At 48.9% G+C, this 12,500-nt stretch overlaps 1 protein-coding gene across 1 annotated transcript in view; it reads right to left on the reverse strand.

Moving 5' to 3' along the window:
* The window catches only part of nbeaa (neurobeachin a), a 219,294-nt gene that overhangs the window by 109,733 nt on the left and 97,061 nt on the right, over window positions 1–12,500 (reverse strand). The window contains exons 7-8 of the mRNA XM_061249472.1: window positions 7,950–8,069; window positions 6,620–6,766 (exon numbers count right to left, since the gene is read on the reverse strand). Of these exons, the coding sequence (XP_061105456.1) occupies window positions 6,620–6,766; window positions 7,950–8,069 (267 nt within the window). The remainder of the gene's footprint in view (window positions 1–6,619; window positions 6,767–7,949; window positions 8,070–12,500) is intronic.

Below are 12,500 nucleotides of genomic sequence, written 5' to 3' on the forward strand. Positions count from 1 at the left end.
ACATGCTGAGGATCGAAGCCCAGACAGATCTGGCCTCCGGCGGCTGGCTGGCGGAGTCACTCTTAATGGGCTCTGGTTCAGGAAAACCCCAGGCTTATGAGAGGCCTACGGGAGAGATCCGTATCACTTTGAAGAGTAGGTTTTTTGGAATGTTTTATTATTTTCAATTCAGTGTTCGAGAACTCTACTGCTTACAATTGCCACCAGTGGTCATTCCAATGTGACATCAGCATTGGAATATTCAGTCAAGAACATTCTAGTCACATACGTATTTGTGATCTCACACTTTAAAGAGTTAATCTCATATTAAATCCTTACATGCTAACCACACAATCTATAATGTACCATGTAACACGTACCACAATCTAACATGTACCATGCGGGGCAGCCTGTAGCCTAGAGGCTAAGGTACATGTCTGGGACCCGGAAGGTTTATGGTTCAAGCCCCGGTGTAGCCACAATAAAATCCGTGCAGCTGCTGGGTCCTTGAGCAAGGCCCTTAACCCCACATTGTTCTGTGCGGGGTTGTCCCCCTGAGTCTAATCAACTGTAAGTCGCTTTGGATAAAAGCATGAGTGAAAGATTTTAATGATGAGCGATTAAGGAGGTGCTAAAGTTTCTGCTCCCTGCATATGACCGAGCAGAGTCATTACAAGTTCCCATATTCCAATATCTCTCCTCTGCGCCGACTTAATCTGCTAACAGAACTCAACCAGAAAAATCATTTTGTAATCCCCCGCATTAATCCCTTTTAAAAAATGTAAGAAAGCTCTGCAAAACGCACCACCTTTGGCTACTTCCACTGAGCCTTGAGATTAGTACCTTAAGGCTTTCTTCACAAATATTACATTAATACCTGGAGCCGGTTCCGCCTGCCTTCTAACGCAGCGCGTCACACGCAGAGAAGTACAGCTAATGAGAAATATTTCGTTTTCTCTGGAGTTACTACACAGTTATTACACAGTCACTACTCATTTGTAAATGTCAATGACCAATTTGCTAGTTGCTTTCATCAGAACAATGCGGAAATTGTTCGCGTTTTTCGAGGCTTTTATCGTATCAAAGGGCGTGAGCGCGCTTTCATGCGGCGAAGATGAATGAGAAGCTAAACGGCCCGTGATCATCGCACGTTACGTCCAAGCTAATGCCCGCGCATGAAGGATTTTATACAGCCGGGACTAAGACAACGGCAGAAAGAGATAACGTCCTACACTTGTTAAACAAAATGGCTCTCCTTTCAGGAAGCGAATGCGGACAGCTCCCCGGAACACTCCCGCCCCGGCTGCCAGCTTGAGTGGCTCAAACTGTCGCAGAGGTTAACGGCGTACTGACACGGTGTCTTCGATATTCCACCAGTGATCGCACTCGCTCAACCTCTCGAAGAGCAGACGCGCTCACCGGCCTGGCCTTGTAGGCCACCGCAGCATGTCCTGGCCATTTCAGGCCACATTCCTGCCCAGCAACAACAAAAAAGACTACATTACCCAGCATGCAACATTCATGCAACCGAATGGAATGACACTGCAGTAACGCTGCGGTGAATAACAAAAACAAAAGCACACAATCGCAAAGTTTTTACAACCTCTCTTTCATACTACGACAAACTGCAATATTCCAACCGTTTTTTTTTCTTCTGGTTTTTAATTAATTTGGGAGCTCAAAGTGGGGCTGTACGTATCCAATTTCCTCCCAGAATTTGGAACGCCCGATTGTCAACAAACTGCCAAGCCAACACCTACGGGGCACACACAGACAGGGCCCCGGCACGGAACCCAATTTGCAATCATTCACGCTTCCCGGGGACACTGATCAGCGCCGCGCGAAAACAGTGCCCTCCAGAGTGTCGTTATCTGGGCCCCCGCGGGGAGAGGGGGGAAGGTGTGAGATTGGGCCGTGCTGAAAAACTCCTCCTGTAGGGGGGGTTTGATGAAGAACGGGCCTCCCAGCCACACGCCCTGCATTTCACACGGTCTGACAGCGGCCTGTGGTTGCCGGGTGCGACTGAGGGACCCAGATACCGCCGCTGGGGGCTCTGTGGCAGGGAGATAAGACTCATCTCCGCAGGTGCAGAGGAGCGAAGTGGATGCCAAACAGGGGAGGGCAGGGGAAGGACAGAAGGGAGATGATTTTTACCAGAATTTTCTGGAATTAACAGTAACCACCTGCTTTTTCTGGATTTATCAGCAATCGCCTGCTTTTTCTGGATTTATCTGTAACCACCTGATTTTTCTGGATATAACAGTAACCACCAGATTTTTCTGGATTAATCAGTAACCACCAGATTTTTCTGGATTTAACAGTAACCACCCGCTTTTTCTGGATTTATCAGTAACCACCTGATTTTTCTGGATTAATCACGAGCCACTTGATTTTTCTGGATTCATCAGTAACCACCAGACCCTAAACATCTAGGCCCCCCAGGGCAGGGAAGAGGTGAGGTGACCGCTAAGCGCTAGTGAAGGTGAGCAGCGTGATCCCGGCATCCCGGGAAACGTGTCCCAGCACGGAATAACGGCACAAGCCCACACCTGTGTCCAGCACAAGTCATACCAGCGGCAGAAGATTAACCAATTGAAGGCTGTTTGAGTTGGCAGGAAGTGATGTAGCAGAAAATCACGAGGTTTCTGTGCCAGACACGCTGGTCACCGGCCTGGGAGGAAATGAGATGCAGGCCTGGTGTCGTTCTGTGGAACAGGGCACTGAGCTGGACCCAAAGATGGTCGAGAATATCCACACATTTAATCGACCGTTATCCACAAATGTAATAGCCAATTTGATTGCGATCATGTAATATGATTAGTATTCAATTTCAGAAGTGAATTTCATGACTTTACTTAAAAATCTGATTTTAGTTCACATCCCAGTAATCCACAGATCAGCGAGATCTAATGATGCAAAAGCTGTTTTTCACAGAGACTTATAATGAAGGCTGTTAACACATCACGTCTGCTGGATTTCGTCTCAGAGAGTTTCACGAAGTGGGTCAAGTGTGCATCAAAACGGGGCTATCCAAAGACACTCACGGCTGGTACATTCGCCCGGCTGTTTTATGGTGAATTCATCACAATACATACAAATACAATTCTGCAACGCCATCTTCACATCTGTCTGCTCAGGTTTATTCAGCTACGGTTCACCTGACCGCAGTAATGTCTGAAACAGAACCCACAGTCACAGGACTGGGGCAGGGGTCCACTCAAATGAGATTTATCTTTAATGTGACTTTTTAATGAAAGTTTTCAGCAGGATGAATTATTTTAAATTATGACTTTTATCGCTGCTGTTCTCAGACTCCCCATAAAACTTGGCTGCTGAGGGGTATGTCAGGGGAAATGCTCTTTTTGAAACACACTACTTTTAAAAAGTGTATTTCTGCCAATGTTGAAAAACACTTGAATAAAGCTCCTGGGCAATAATGAGTGCACATCGACTTACAGTAACGAAAATGTGAGGCTTTCAGTTTGTGAGAAATATCACAAAACTGACGTGAGTCGACTTCATAAATTACATCAGGCAGAACATTAATATATTTCCATTTTGCTAAACTTTTCCATAAGATTTCAAGGACAGCAGGACAGTTTCCCACGTCTGTTAATTATTTTCCCCACTTCCAGGGGTCGTGAGAGACCTTGGGAGCTGTGAATATAGATTGCTCTCGCTGTACACGGGTGAATAAGCCAACATTATTCATGTAAGGTAGACTTGATTAAATGAATGCCATCAGCCTTCAGCAACATTAGATGGCTAATGGGCCTTCATTAACCCTTTGAAGAGTATTATTTCATTGTTTTTATTTGTTTTTTTCTAAACTCCAAGTCGGTGTTCTAGAACCCCATTGCCGTCAGTCACCAGTAGTGATTGTGACATCAGCATTGGAACGTTCAGTTCCGGACATTCTAATCTCACATTTGTGACCTCACAGGGTTAATTCTTCCACCTCCACCGCTCCTAGAACCCCTTCTTAACAGCTTGTCACAGACATTAAAGATCTCCATGGGAACGGAAGACTTACGGTTACTCGCCCGACAATCTGATGAACTGCGACTGCACTGACTGTTCAACACAGTTCTTTCAAACGATATCTAAATCCAAATCACGATGTTTCTCCGTCTCCGTCAGATAAAAATCCATCCTCAACCCGGAACACTCTTATTGAATTTTCGGGGGGAACACCCCTAAGCGTCTCTTGCATTTCAAAAGTAGCAGCTTAAGGGCAGACAACACGTCACCCCCCCAAATTCAATCAGTTAAACCACCCTGCTAGAACACACATTATCTTCCCTCCCTGCAACCAAACCATCGTCCACGGCCATGGCTAAACACATTTCTGGGTAATCCTGGGAGGGAGGGGGGCGGGCACAATGGCAGCCATGACTGACAGGGGCTCTAGTGAGTGATCCCGACTCAAACGGACAGCGTTTTCTCTGATGAAGGCCGTTTAACCCTCGTCGGCCGGTCCTAAAACCCGGACAGAAGGCCCCGTTTCCTCCACTGTGGGGGTGGTTGAGCCTGCGGCTGACTGAACTCTGCAGGCTTCCGTCTCCACACACAGGACGTGTGAGAATAGCGTTTATTTATTGATGTATGTATTCATTTCCCCACGGGCAAGGCCCAGTTCTCCTATAGTCTTGCTCCGATGGTGTGAGAAATCACAATTGATGGCCATCTCTTCAGTCCCCCCCCACCCTAAATGTTGTTCCACGGGACCGCTGCCATTAATCGGAGCCGGCCAATCACGGCAGCCGGGCACGACCCCTGTTGACCCCACCCTGGGCGGCGGTGTAATGGGCTGGGAGAAATCCCATCAGGGGCGTGTGAGAGCCAGGTAATGGCTGCCCTGAGTGGTCCTCTCACCCCTGAACACCCCACTCCCCCTGCAATCAGCCCAGCAGAACAGGGCCTCTGTATGCGCCGGGGAGAGGTCCATTAAAAACAAACAGCACCCCCCCCCTCTCAGGAGACTGCAGCTATCAGCACCCAGCCCAAATCTCACCCAGCCCAAATCTCACCCAGCCCAAATCTCACCCAGCCCAAATCTCACCCAGCCCAAATCTCACACGGGGGCACAGGGAGAAGGGGTCTCCTCAACCCCCCTGCTGCCCAGGATGCAGCGCACAGACCACACAGGGGAATCCAAACTAATGAGCTGTCTAAGAGCACTGAACACCAGGCCAATGGAGAGGGGAGCACACGGTCTGCAGACCTGAGCAGAACGGTTTGACGCAGTGCTGCACTCTCTCTGGTCCGTCGGTAAATGGATGGGTGAGAATGGACTGTTCTCATTGGTATGCATTCTCACATTTTCTTCTCATCTTTCCACTGTTTTGTCTTTCCTCCTGGGTACTGAACCTGGCACAGCACCCACCCCCAAGGCACCCCCCCCCCCCAAAATCCACGAGCTGCCAGACAGATTCAGTACAGACAGGCCTTTGAAGTAACTAACCCTCAGACAGCACTGCACCACACAAACAGCTCCTTCATACATTAATATGAACGAGGGGCTTATTGCCTCCAACAAACCAGTCCCCGGAGAAACAGGAAGTCGATAGGTAATCTCACAGGAAGTAACATACGAACTCTGAGGGTGTGGGAGGCACCAGACTCTGGGGAGATGTTGTGGTTTAGTGACACCCACTTGGAGGGATGAAATTATAGTGTGTGTTGTTTTTTGTGTTTTTACGCATTATGATGCATCGTAACATAATGTGTGTTTGTATAAGGGTGTGGTGATTTTACGCATTAACGTAATGTGTGTTTGTACATGTGTGGGAGTGTTATGAACGTTCACTGAGCCGATGTTAACCAGGCGGCCACACTGCCCAGAGGAGCTCTCCATCGTGCCTCTGATTGAGCTGTTAGGGAAATTGGATTGGACGTCACGTGCGTTCCCTCTCCCTCGCTCCTCTGTTACGGCAGCGGAGGTTCCCGTTCGCCCCAGACCGTCGTCTGAATCGCCGACACGGACAGGTTGCCACGGTAATTAAGAGCGATCGGCGGTAACCGAGCAACCAATTAAGCGGGAGATGACTGAACGCGCGCTGGCGGCCAGATGAACGGAGATAAACAGGGAGAGTTAAACGCGGTCTCCTGAACATCACAAACGCAGCGGTAACTCTTCATGAGGAGCCGCAGACTCCCAGCATCGCTCTAATCTTCTCACATTTCTTCCAATATTATCTCTTTGCATGTTTTAGTTCCTAAAATAACAAGAAAACAAAAACAACGACAGCACAGTTTTTTTGTTTTTTTTGGACGTTCTACTTTTTGCTGACTTAAGTCCAACATATTTTTCAGCAAGATATCATTATGTGCTCTACCAAACAGTTGAGCAGAATGTTAAAGAGTTAAACAGGGGGGGGGGGCATTGGTACCTTATATGCAGGGGAATAAGGATGTGTTTGGTTATCTGGAGACGGGGGTGTGGGTACCTTGTGTTTGGTTATCTGAGGAGGTGGGGTGTGGGTACCATGTACACGGTGGAATAAGGATGTGTTTGGTTATCTGGAGACGGGGGTGTGGGTACCTTGTGTTTCGTTATCTGGAGACGGGGGTATGGGTACCCTGTACATGGGGGAATAAGGATCTGTGTTTGGTTATCTGGAGACGGGGGTGTGGGTACCTTGTATGCAGGCCCCAGCTGATGGATGGCGAATATCTGGGCGGGGTTGAGCGCTTCGCTGAAGACGTAGATGGCCCCCAGCTGGCCGCAGAACACCCTGTTAGCGTCGGCCGTCTCCGACGAGCCCAGGAAGCATTTATCATAGCTCTGCAGCACAAAGTCAGGGAGCCAATCAGCAGCCACCAAATCTGTGCCACACGCCCAGACAGAGAATACACACATATGCACACACGCACACACGTGTGCACACACAAACGTACACACACATACATACATACACACGCAGGTACATACACATACATACATATGCACTCGCATGCACAAACATACACACAGATACATACACATACATGTACACACACAAACATACACACGTACGCACGCACAAACATACGCTCACATACAGACACATTTCCTATACAGGATTCCCCACCCAGCCAGAGCTCTGAGAATAGCCAGTCAAACACATAAATCCTACACACTCACTTCCCTGCTGAAACCCAGCTCCCCATGCTCCTATATCACCCAGTGTGTCTCCCACCTTCGTTACGAACACCTTCTCTGTTCTTTCCCCTCCCAAACATCACAGAAACCAGTTTCCACTCAAACTCCCTTCCAGCTCCGCAGACAAATCACTGGCAGAAAAAAAACCCCTGAAAGATGTTGCGTGTTCCGTTCTGCCGAAGATTCATGTTGCATTTACTGGAGTTTCCCGGAGAGGAGGAAGATCAAAGGCAGTGCGCCTCACAGCCTCCTGCAGCAACAACATCTGACAGCGGTGAAGACCGACAGCTGGAGTCAGGGAAGACCTCGCCGCCGCGAAAACTCACAAATCTCCGCCAGAAAAGAGTCGCTCCGGGCCCAAGTCACCCAACTCTCCTCCCCTTCCGTTCAGACTCCGCCCCCAACACCCTGACCCCGCCCGTTTACAGTTTCTGCTCTTCTTACTCTGACTATGAATAATTAGACTTCTCCCACTACCCTGCTCCGCCCTCCCGAATATAATCTGACTCCGCCCCTCGAATTCTTACTCCAGACCATTAAGCACCTCCCCTTCTGAGATAACTCCACCCCAATCAGCACCCTCCGCTGACATTTAGATCAGCGGTGGCCAATCATGCGGGGCCAAGAGTATTCAGGTCTTCATTTCAACCAATCACTACCCCTGCTGGTGTCACTAACGACACACCCTCAGCCAGAGAGGAGGGACCTAATGACATCAGCCGGTGTGGTGATTGGTTGGAATAAAGACCGGCAAACTCTCCGCGGCCCATGACTGGGAACACACGTGCGTAGTCATGGCGACGGCCATGACGACAGGAGCACTCACATCGTTGGTGTTGACGTGCCAGGCCATGTCGCCGTAGGAGACCAGCTGCCCGTTGACGTAGCAACGGATCTCGCTGTTCCGCCAGCGGTTGTAGATGTGAACGATACTGATCATGTACCACTGAAACAAAAACAAACAAAAAAAACACCATTAACATTACAGTATGACACATTCCATTACAAACACGGGCATTAGCATTACATTACATCACGTTACAAACGCGGGGACTGTGGTCAGCCACGCGATTAATATTAATTACATTAGCCATTTAGCAGAAGCTCTAATCTGGAGCGACGTACAATAATGTGCAAATCAGAACCAGGGACAAGTGCACTGAAGACCCGAGAGAGAAGTACATTTCCAAGTGCCAGAGTGATCACATAGATAAAAACCCTTGCAGAATTAATTATCAGATAAACTGAACAAGTGACAATACCACTGTTTTGGTAACTAGAACACCGAGGATAGTAAAATAATTAACGCAAGTGCGATCATGGCCTATGGCCGACACATAGCACACGTGGTTAATCATTATCGGGAGGTCGGGAGGGGAGGGAAAGGTGCAGTCTGAAAGGGCAAATTTTCAGTCTGCGTTTGCAGGTGGTCAGAGTCTCGGCTGTTCTGACATCCGGGGGAAGGTCGTTCCACCGCCGCGGGGCCAGAACTGACAGCTGCCGCGACCGTGAGGCGCAGGTGCGTCGAGGCGGTGCACCGAGGACACAAACAGGACAAAGTGAATATCAGACACTTATTTAAAATGTCTGCTTTCAGCCTGCGTCAGCTCCGCTGGATATATTCAGGTGTAAGGCAAAACCGTGCAGCTGTCAGCTGAAGTCACAGTGCAGGCAGGAACGCAGAACCCAGGCCTTAAGCTCTGATATAAATGTCTGTTATTTTCCAACACTTCTAGTAGCTATTTTCAGCTCAGCTGTACAAAAACACCTTTTAAAAGGCCGTAAGGCAGCATGCCTAATGACTGGAAACTTTCAGAGGGGCACGAAGTGTTATTCTTAGCAGAGTTGAAGAGGGAACTGTACATGACATTACTGGCATTTAGCAGATGCTCATAACCACTTAACCAACTCTTAACCAGAACCAGAACACCACTTTGACATTTTTTTTTACCCAGTATCCGTATGCGGTGGGTGAGTTTTTCCACAAGGGAAGACTTGCTGCTTGGCTTCTTAACTCGATTGGCAGACCCAAAAGGCCCATTCATTTATGAATACTGGGCCAATTGTAATGTATTTAATTAATTTATTAGAAACGAGGGAAGGCTTAACCTCCTCAAGCCTATTACATACAGCAACATATTATAGCATCCATTTTACAGCTGGACATATACATAAGCAGTTCTGCATACGTATATCTAGCTATCAAGTGCTGTAATAGTAAGTAATAATGAGTGCCTTAATCAAGAGTACACTGGCAGTGTCCTAACCTGGTATCAAACCTGCAGACTTTTGGCAACAAGCCCTGTTTCCCGCCCAGTACGCTACACTGATCCAGACCCCAGGGCCAAAATGGCCGCTTCAGCCTCGTCGGCTGCCACGGAAACAAGGCTCGGGCCCCGGAGCTCAAGGTTGTCTGGAGCTTCGGTGAGGAATTCAATTTCCCTCAGAGTTATGTCCCTCTCGCCGTGACAGGACAGGGAACGAGCCTTTCCCCGGCGGGGGGAGAAATACCGCCATTTCACAAAATCATTCCGGCCACGGTCGAGGGGAACGTTTCTCTTGTTTCTGCAGGGGGACGTCTCATCTACAGCACATTCCCAGACGAGCGACTCGTTTTAAAATTCCATATCGCGCGCGGCTCATAATTGGTTGCGAGCGAGACGGAATTCTTTACGAATCTCATTTATGCAAAGTGTTCTTTGCTTAGCGTGTGTAATCACATGGAGGAATTACATATGCATCAATGCCAAAGGCGCACACTGCCAACTGCTTAACGCACGCTGTCCCCACAATAACAGTGAGTGACACAAATCTGGCTGAAAAGAATGTCACTGTTTTTTTGGGCAAAAACTTTCCCATCCATTAGGTGCACTTGCCGTTTGTAGTGTATCGTCAATCAATAACATTGTCAACGGCATACACGCCAGTAAGAAAAGAAACGACACGAATAGACAGGAAAGGATTAGCATTCTGCTAAGAGCAGCCCTCCCACACTTAAACGTCTAAGTGTGCTGCTCATTAAAGCCCCATTGCATTAAGTGCCTAAGAGCACTTGCTGTCAGCTTATTTCAACAGTTTGACTTGCGAAAGGCCATTAAAGCTTCAGAAAGCGTTAAGTGAATTTTGTTTAAGTTCCTGTCGCCATTGGCTGAGACTTAACACTAGATCATAACAAGTGATTTCAAAAACAAACCCAATCTTAAACTTTTAAACAAACTGAGTCTCCTAATCTCCAAGCCCAACTGAAATACAAACTCTGAAAACAAACTCAATCTTACACTCTGAAATCCTCAATCTCAAATTCAATCTCAATCTGAAACCAAGTTCAATATCAAAGCCTGGTAGTGTACATATGGCAAGAGAGAGGGAGTGAGAGAGAGAGGGAGAGGGAGGGAGAGAGAGGGAGAGAGAGGGAGTGAGAGAGAGAGGGAGAGGGAGGGAGAGAGAGGGGGAGTGATAGAGAGAGGGAGGGAGAGAGGGAGAGAGAGGGAGTGATAGAGAGGGAGGGAGAGAGAGGGGGAGTGAGAGAGAGAGAGGGAGATAGATAGAGAGAGAAGGGGGAGAGAGAGGGAGAGGGAGATAGGAAGGGAGAGAGAGAGGGAGAGAGAGAAAGAGGGAGGGAGAGAGAGAGACGGAGAGAAAGAGGGAGGGAGAGGGGGAGGGATAGAGAGAGAGGAGTGATAGAGAGAGAAGGGGAAGAGAGAGGGAGAGGGAGATAGGGAGGGAGAGAGAGAGGGAGAAAGAGGGAGGGAGGGAGGGAGAGAGGGAGAAAGAGGGAGGGAGGGAGGGAGGGAGAGACGGAGAGACGGAGAGAGGGAGTGATAGAGAGGGAGAGAGAGAGAGAAAAGGGGGAGAGAGAGGGAGAGGAAGATAGGGAGGGAGAGAGAGAGGGAGAGAGAAAGAGGGAGGGAGAGAGAGAGAGGGAGAGAGAGAGGAGAGGGAGAGAGAGAGAGATGGAGCTGGAGCTCAGGGGTGAAGCCCTCGTTCAGTGGCTGAGCTGGAGACACGGGTGGGGGGTTGCAGGGACAAATCCAGGCTGTGCTGCTCACAGCGCAGTGTTTACACACCGACAGGCCCGAAGCCTGGGATCTCTGGGAGCTCACAGAGAGCAGAGTGTGTGTGTGTGTGTGTGTGTGCATCATACAATGACAAACACACACACTGCAGTCCATGCACTACAATTCACCCTGATCAACAGTTTCTAAGTATGATTTAAGCCTTCCATTATTCACTTCATCTGTTCAGGATTGTATCAATTTCGGTAATAGTTAAATTGCTCTGCCATTTTACTCTTATGAATGAAAAAACTGAGTTTGAATTTGTAATACTCACTTTATTGCTGCTTTCTTAGTCTAAATGGAAGTATTTTCAGCACCAAATCCTACCATCACAACGCAAAACTTGAGCAGATAGCAGTTGGACAGATTACACTGTGCCCAGAAGTCTTTATCCAGCGGTGTTTTCAGTAGGCCCTTTCCTCAGGACGGATGACCTCTACTTGACCTTGAGAAAGAGCAGGAGCCCGCAAACCCAGACGGAGGGTTGAGCTCGCTACCTCCAGACCCCGAACAGAGGGAGGAGGAAGAGGGAGGAGGCAGCGCTGCACTCGTCTAAACGCAGAAAGGACGGAGAGAGTGTTCAGAGCAGAGAGACGCCCAGAGGAGACGCTGCAGGCAGAGCTGAGCAGGCAGGAAGGCTCTCCACCATCATGTCAGGCCACCGCCGTCCGGGGGCTGAATACGTCAGCTTTTAAACGTTTTCACAAAGTCTTTGGACGCAGCTTTTTCGATGCCGTTGTTCTTGCGGCAGTTCGCAGCAATCGCAGACACCCCCCCCAGTCCATAGCAGACACCCCCCCAGTCCGTAGCAGACACCCCCCCCAGTCCGTAGTTACATCGAACACTCTCCCCTCTCCCGGCCACCGGGAAACCCGAGAGCTGGTTCTGACTGCAGTCGTTTCAATTCAGGAAGGACTACAACAGCCTTCAGCGCACTGAGCATGTGCGGAATGCACAGTGGTGAAATGCATTCTGGGCTCAAATGCGCGATTAGATAAACAGCGCTACACTCATTAAGCGAAATCATTACCATGCCAACAAGCAAATGGCAACTCAAAATGCAGCCTATGCTGACATGCTTAGAGGGTGACCCATGTAAGACCCCCCCCCCCTCTCGTCTTGTTGCCACGGAGGCAGTTTTCTCAGAGGCTAATGAGTTGCAGAACAAGCGGACCGCTTAATTGGTTGAGCTGTGTGTCCAGGGGGTCACTTTAATGCAGCGCACCTTACTCCCCTCACTGGAGCTCGGGAGCCAAGTCTGAGTGTGAGAGTGTGTGTGTGTGTGTGTGTGTGTGTTTGTATGTGTGTTTCAGAGTGTT

This window comes from Conger conger, chromosome 7 (genome assembly GCF_963514075.1).
Source record: "Conger conger chromosome 7, fConCon1.1, whole genome shotgun sequence".
Taxonomy (NCBI): Eukaryota; Metazoa; Chordata; class Actinopteri; order Anguilliformes; family Congridae; genus Conger; species Conger conger.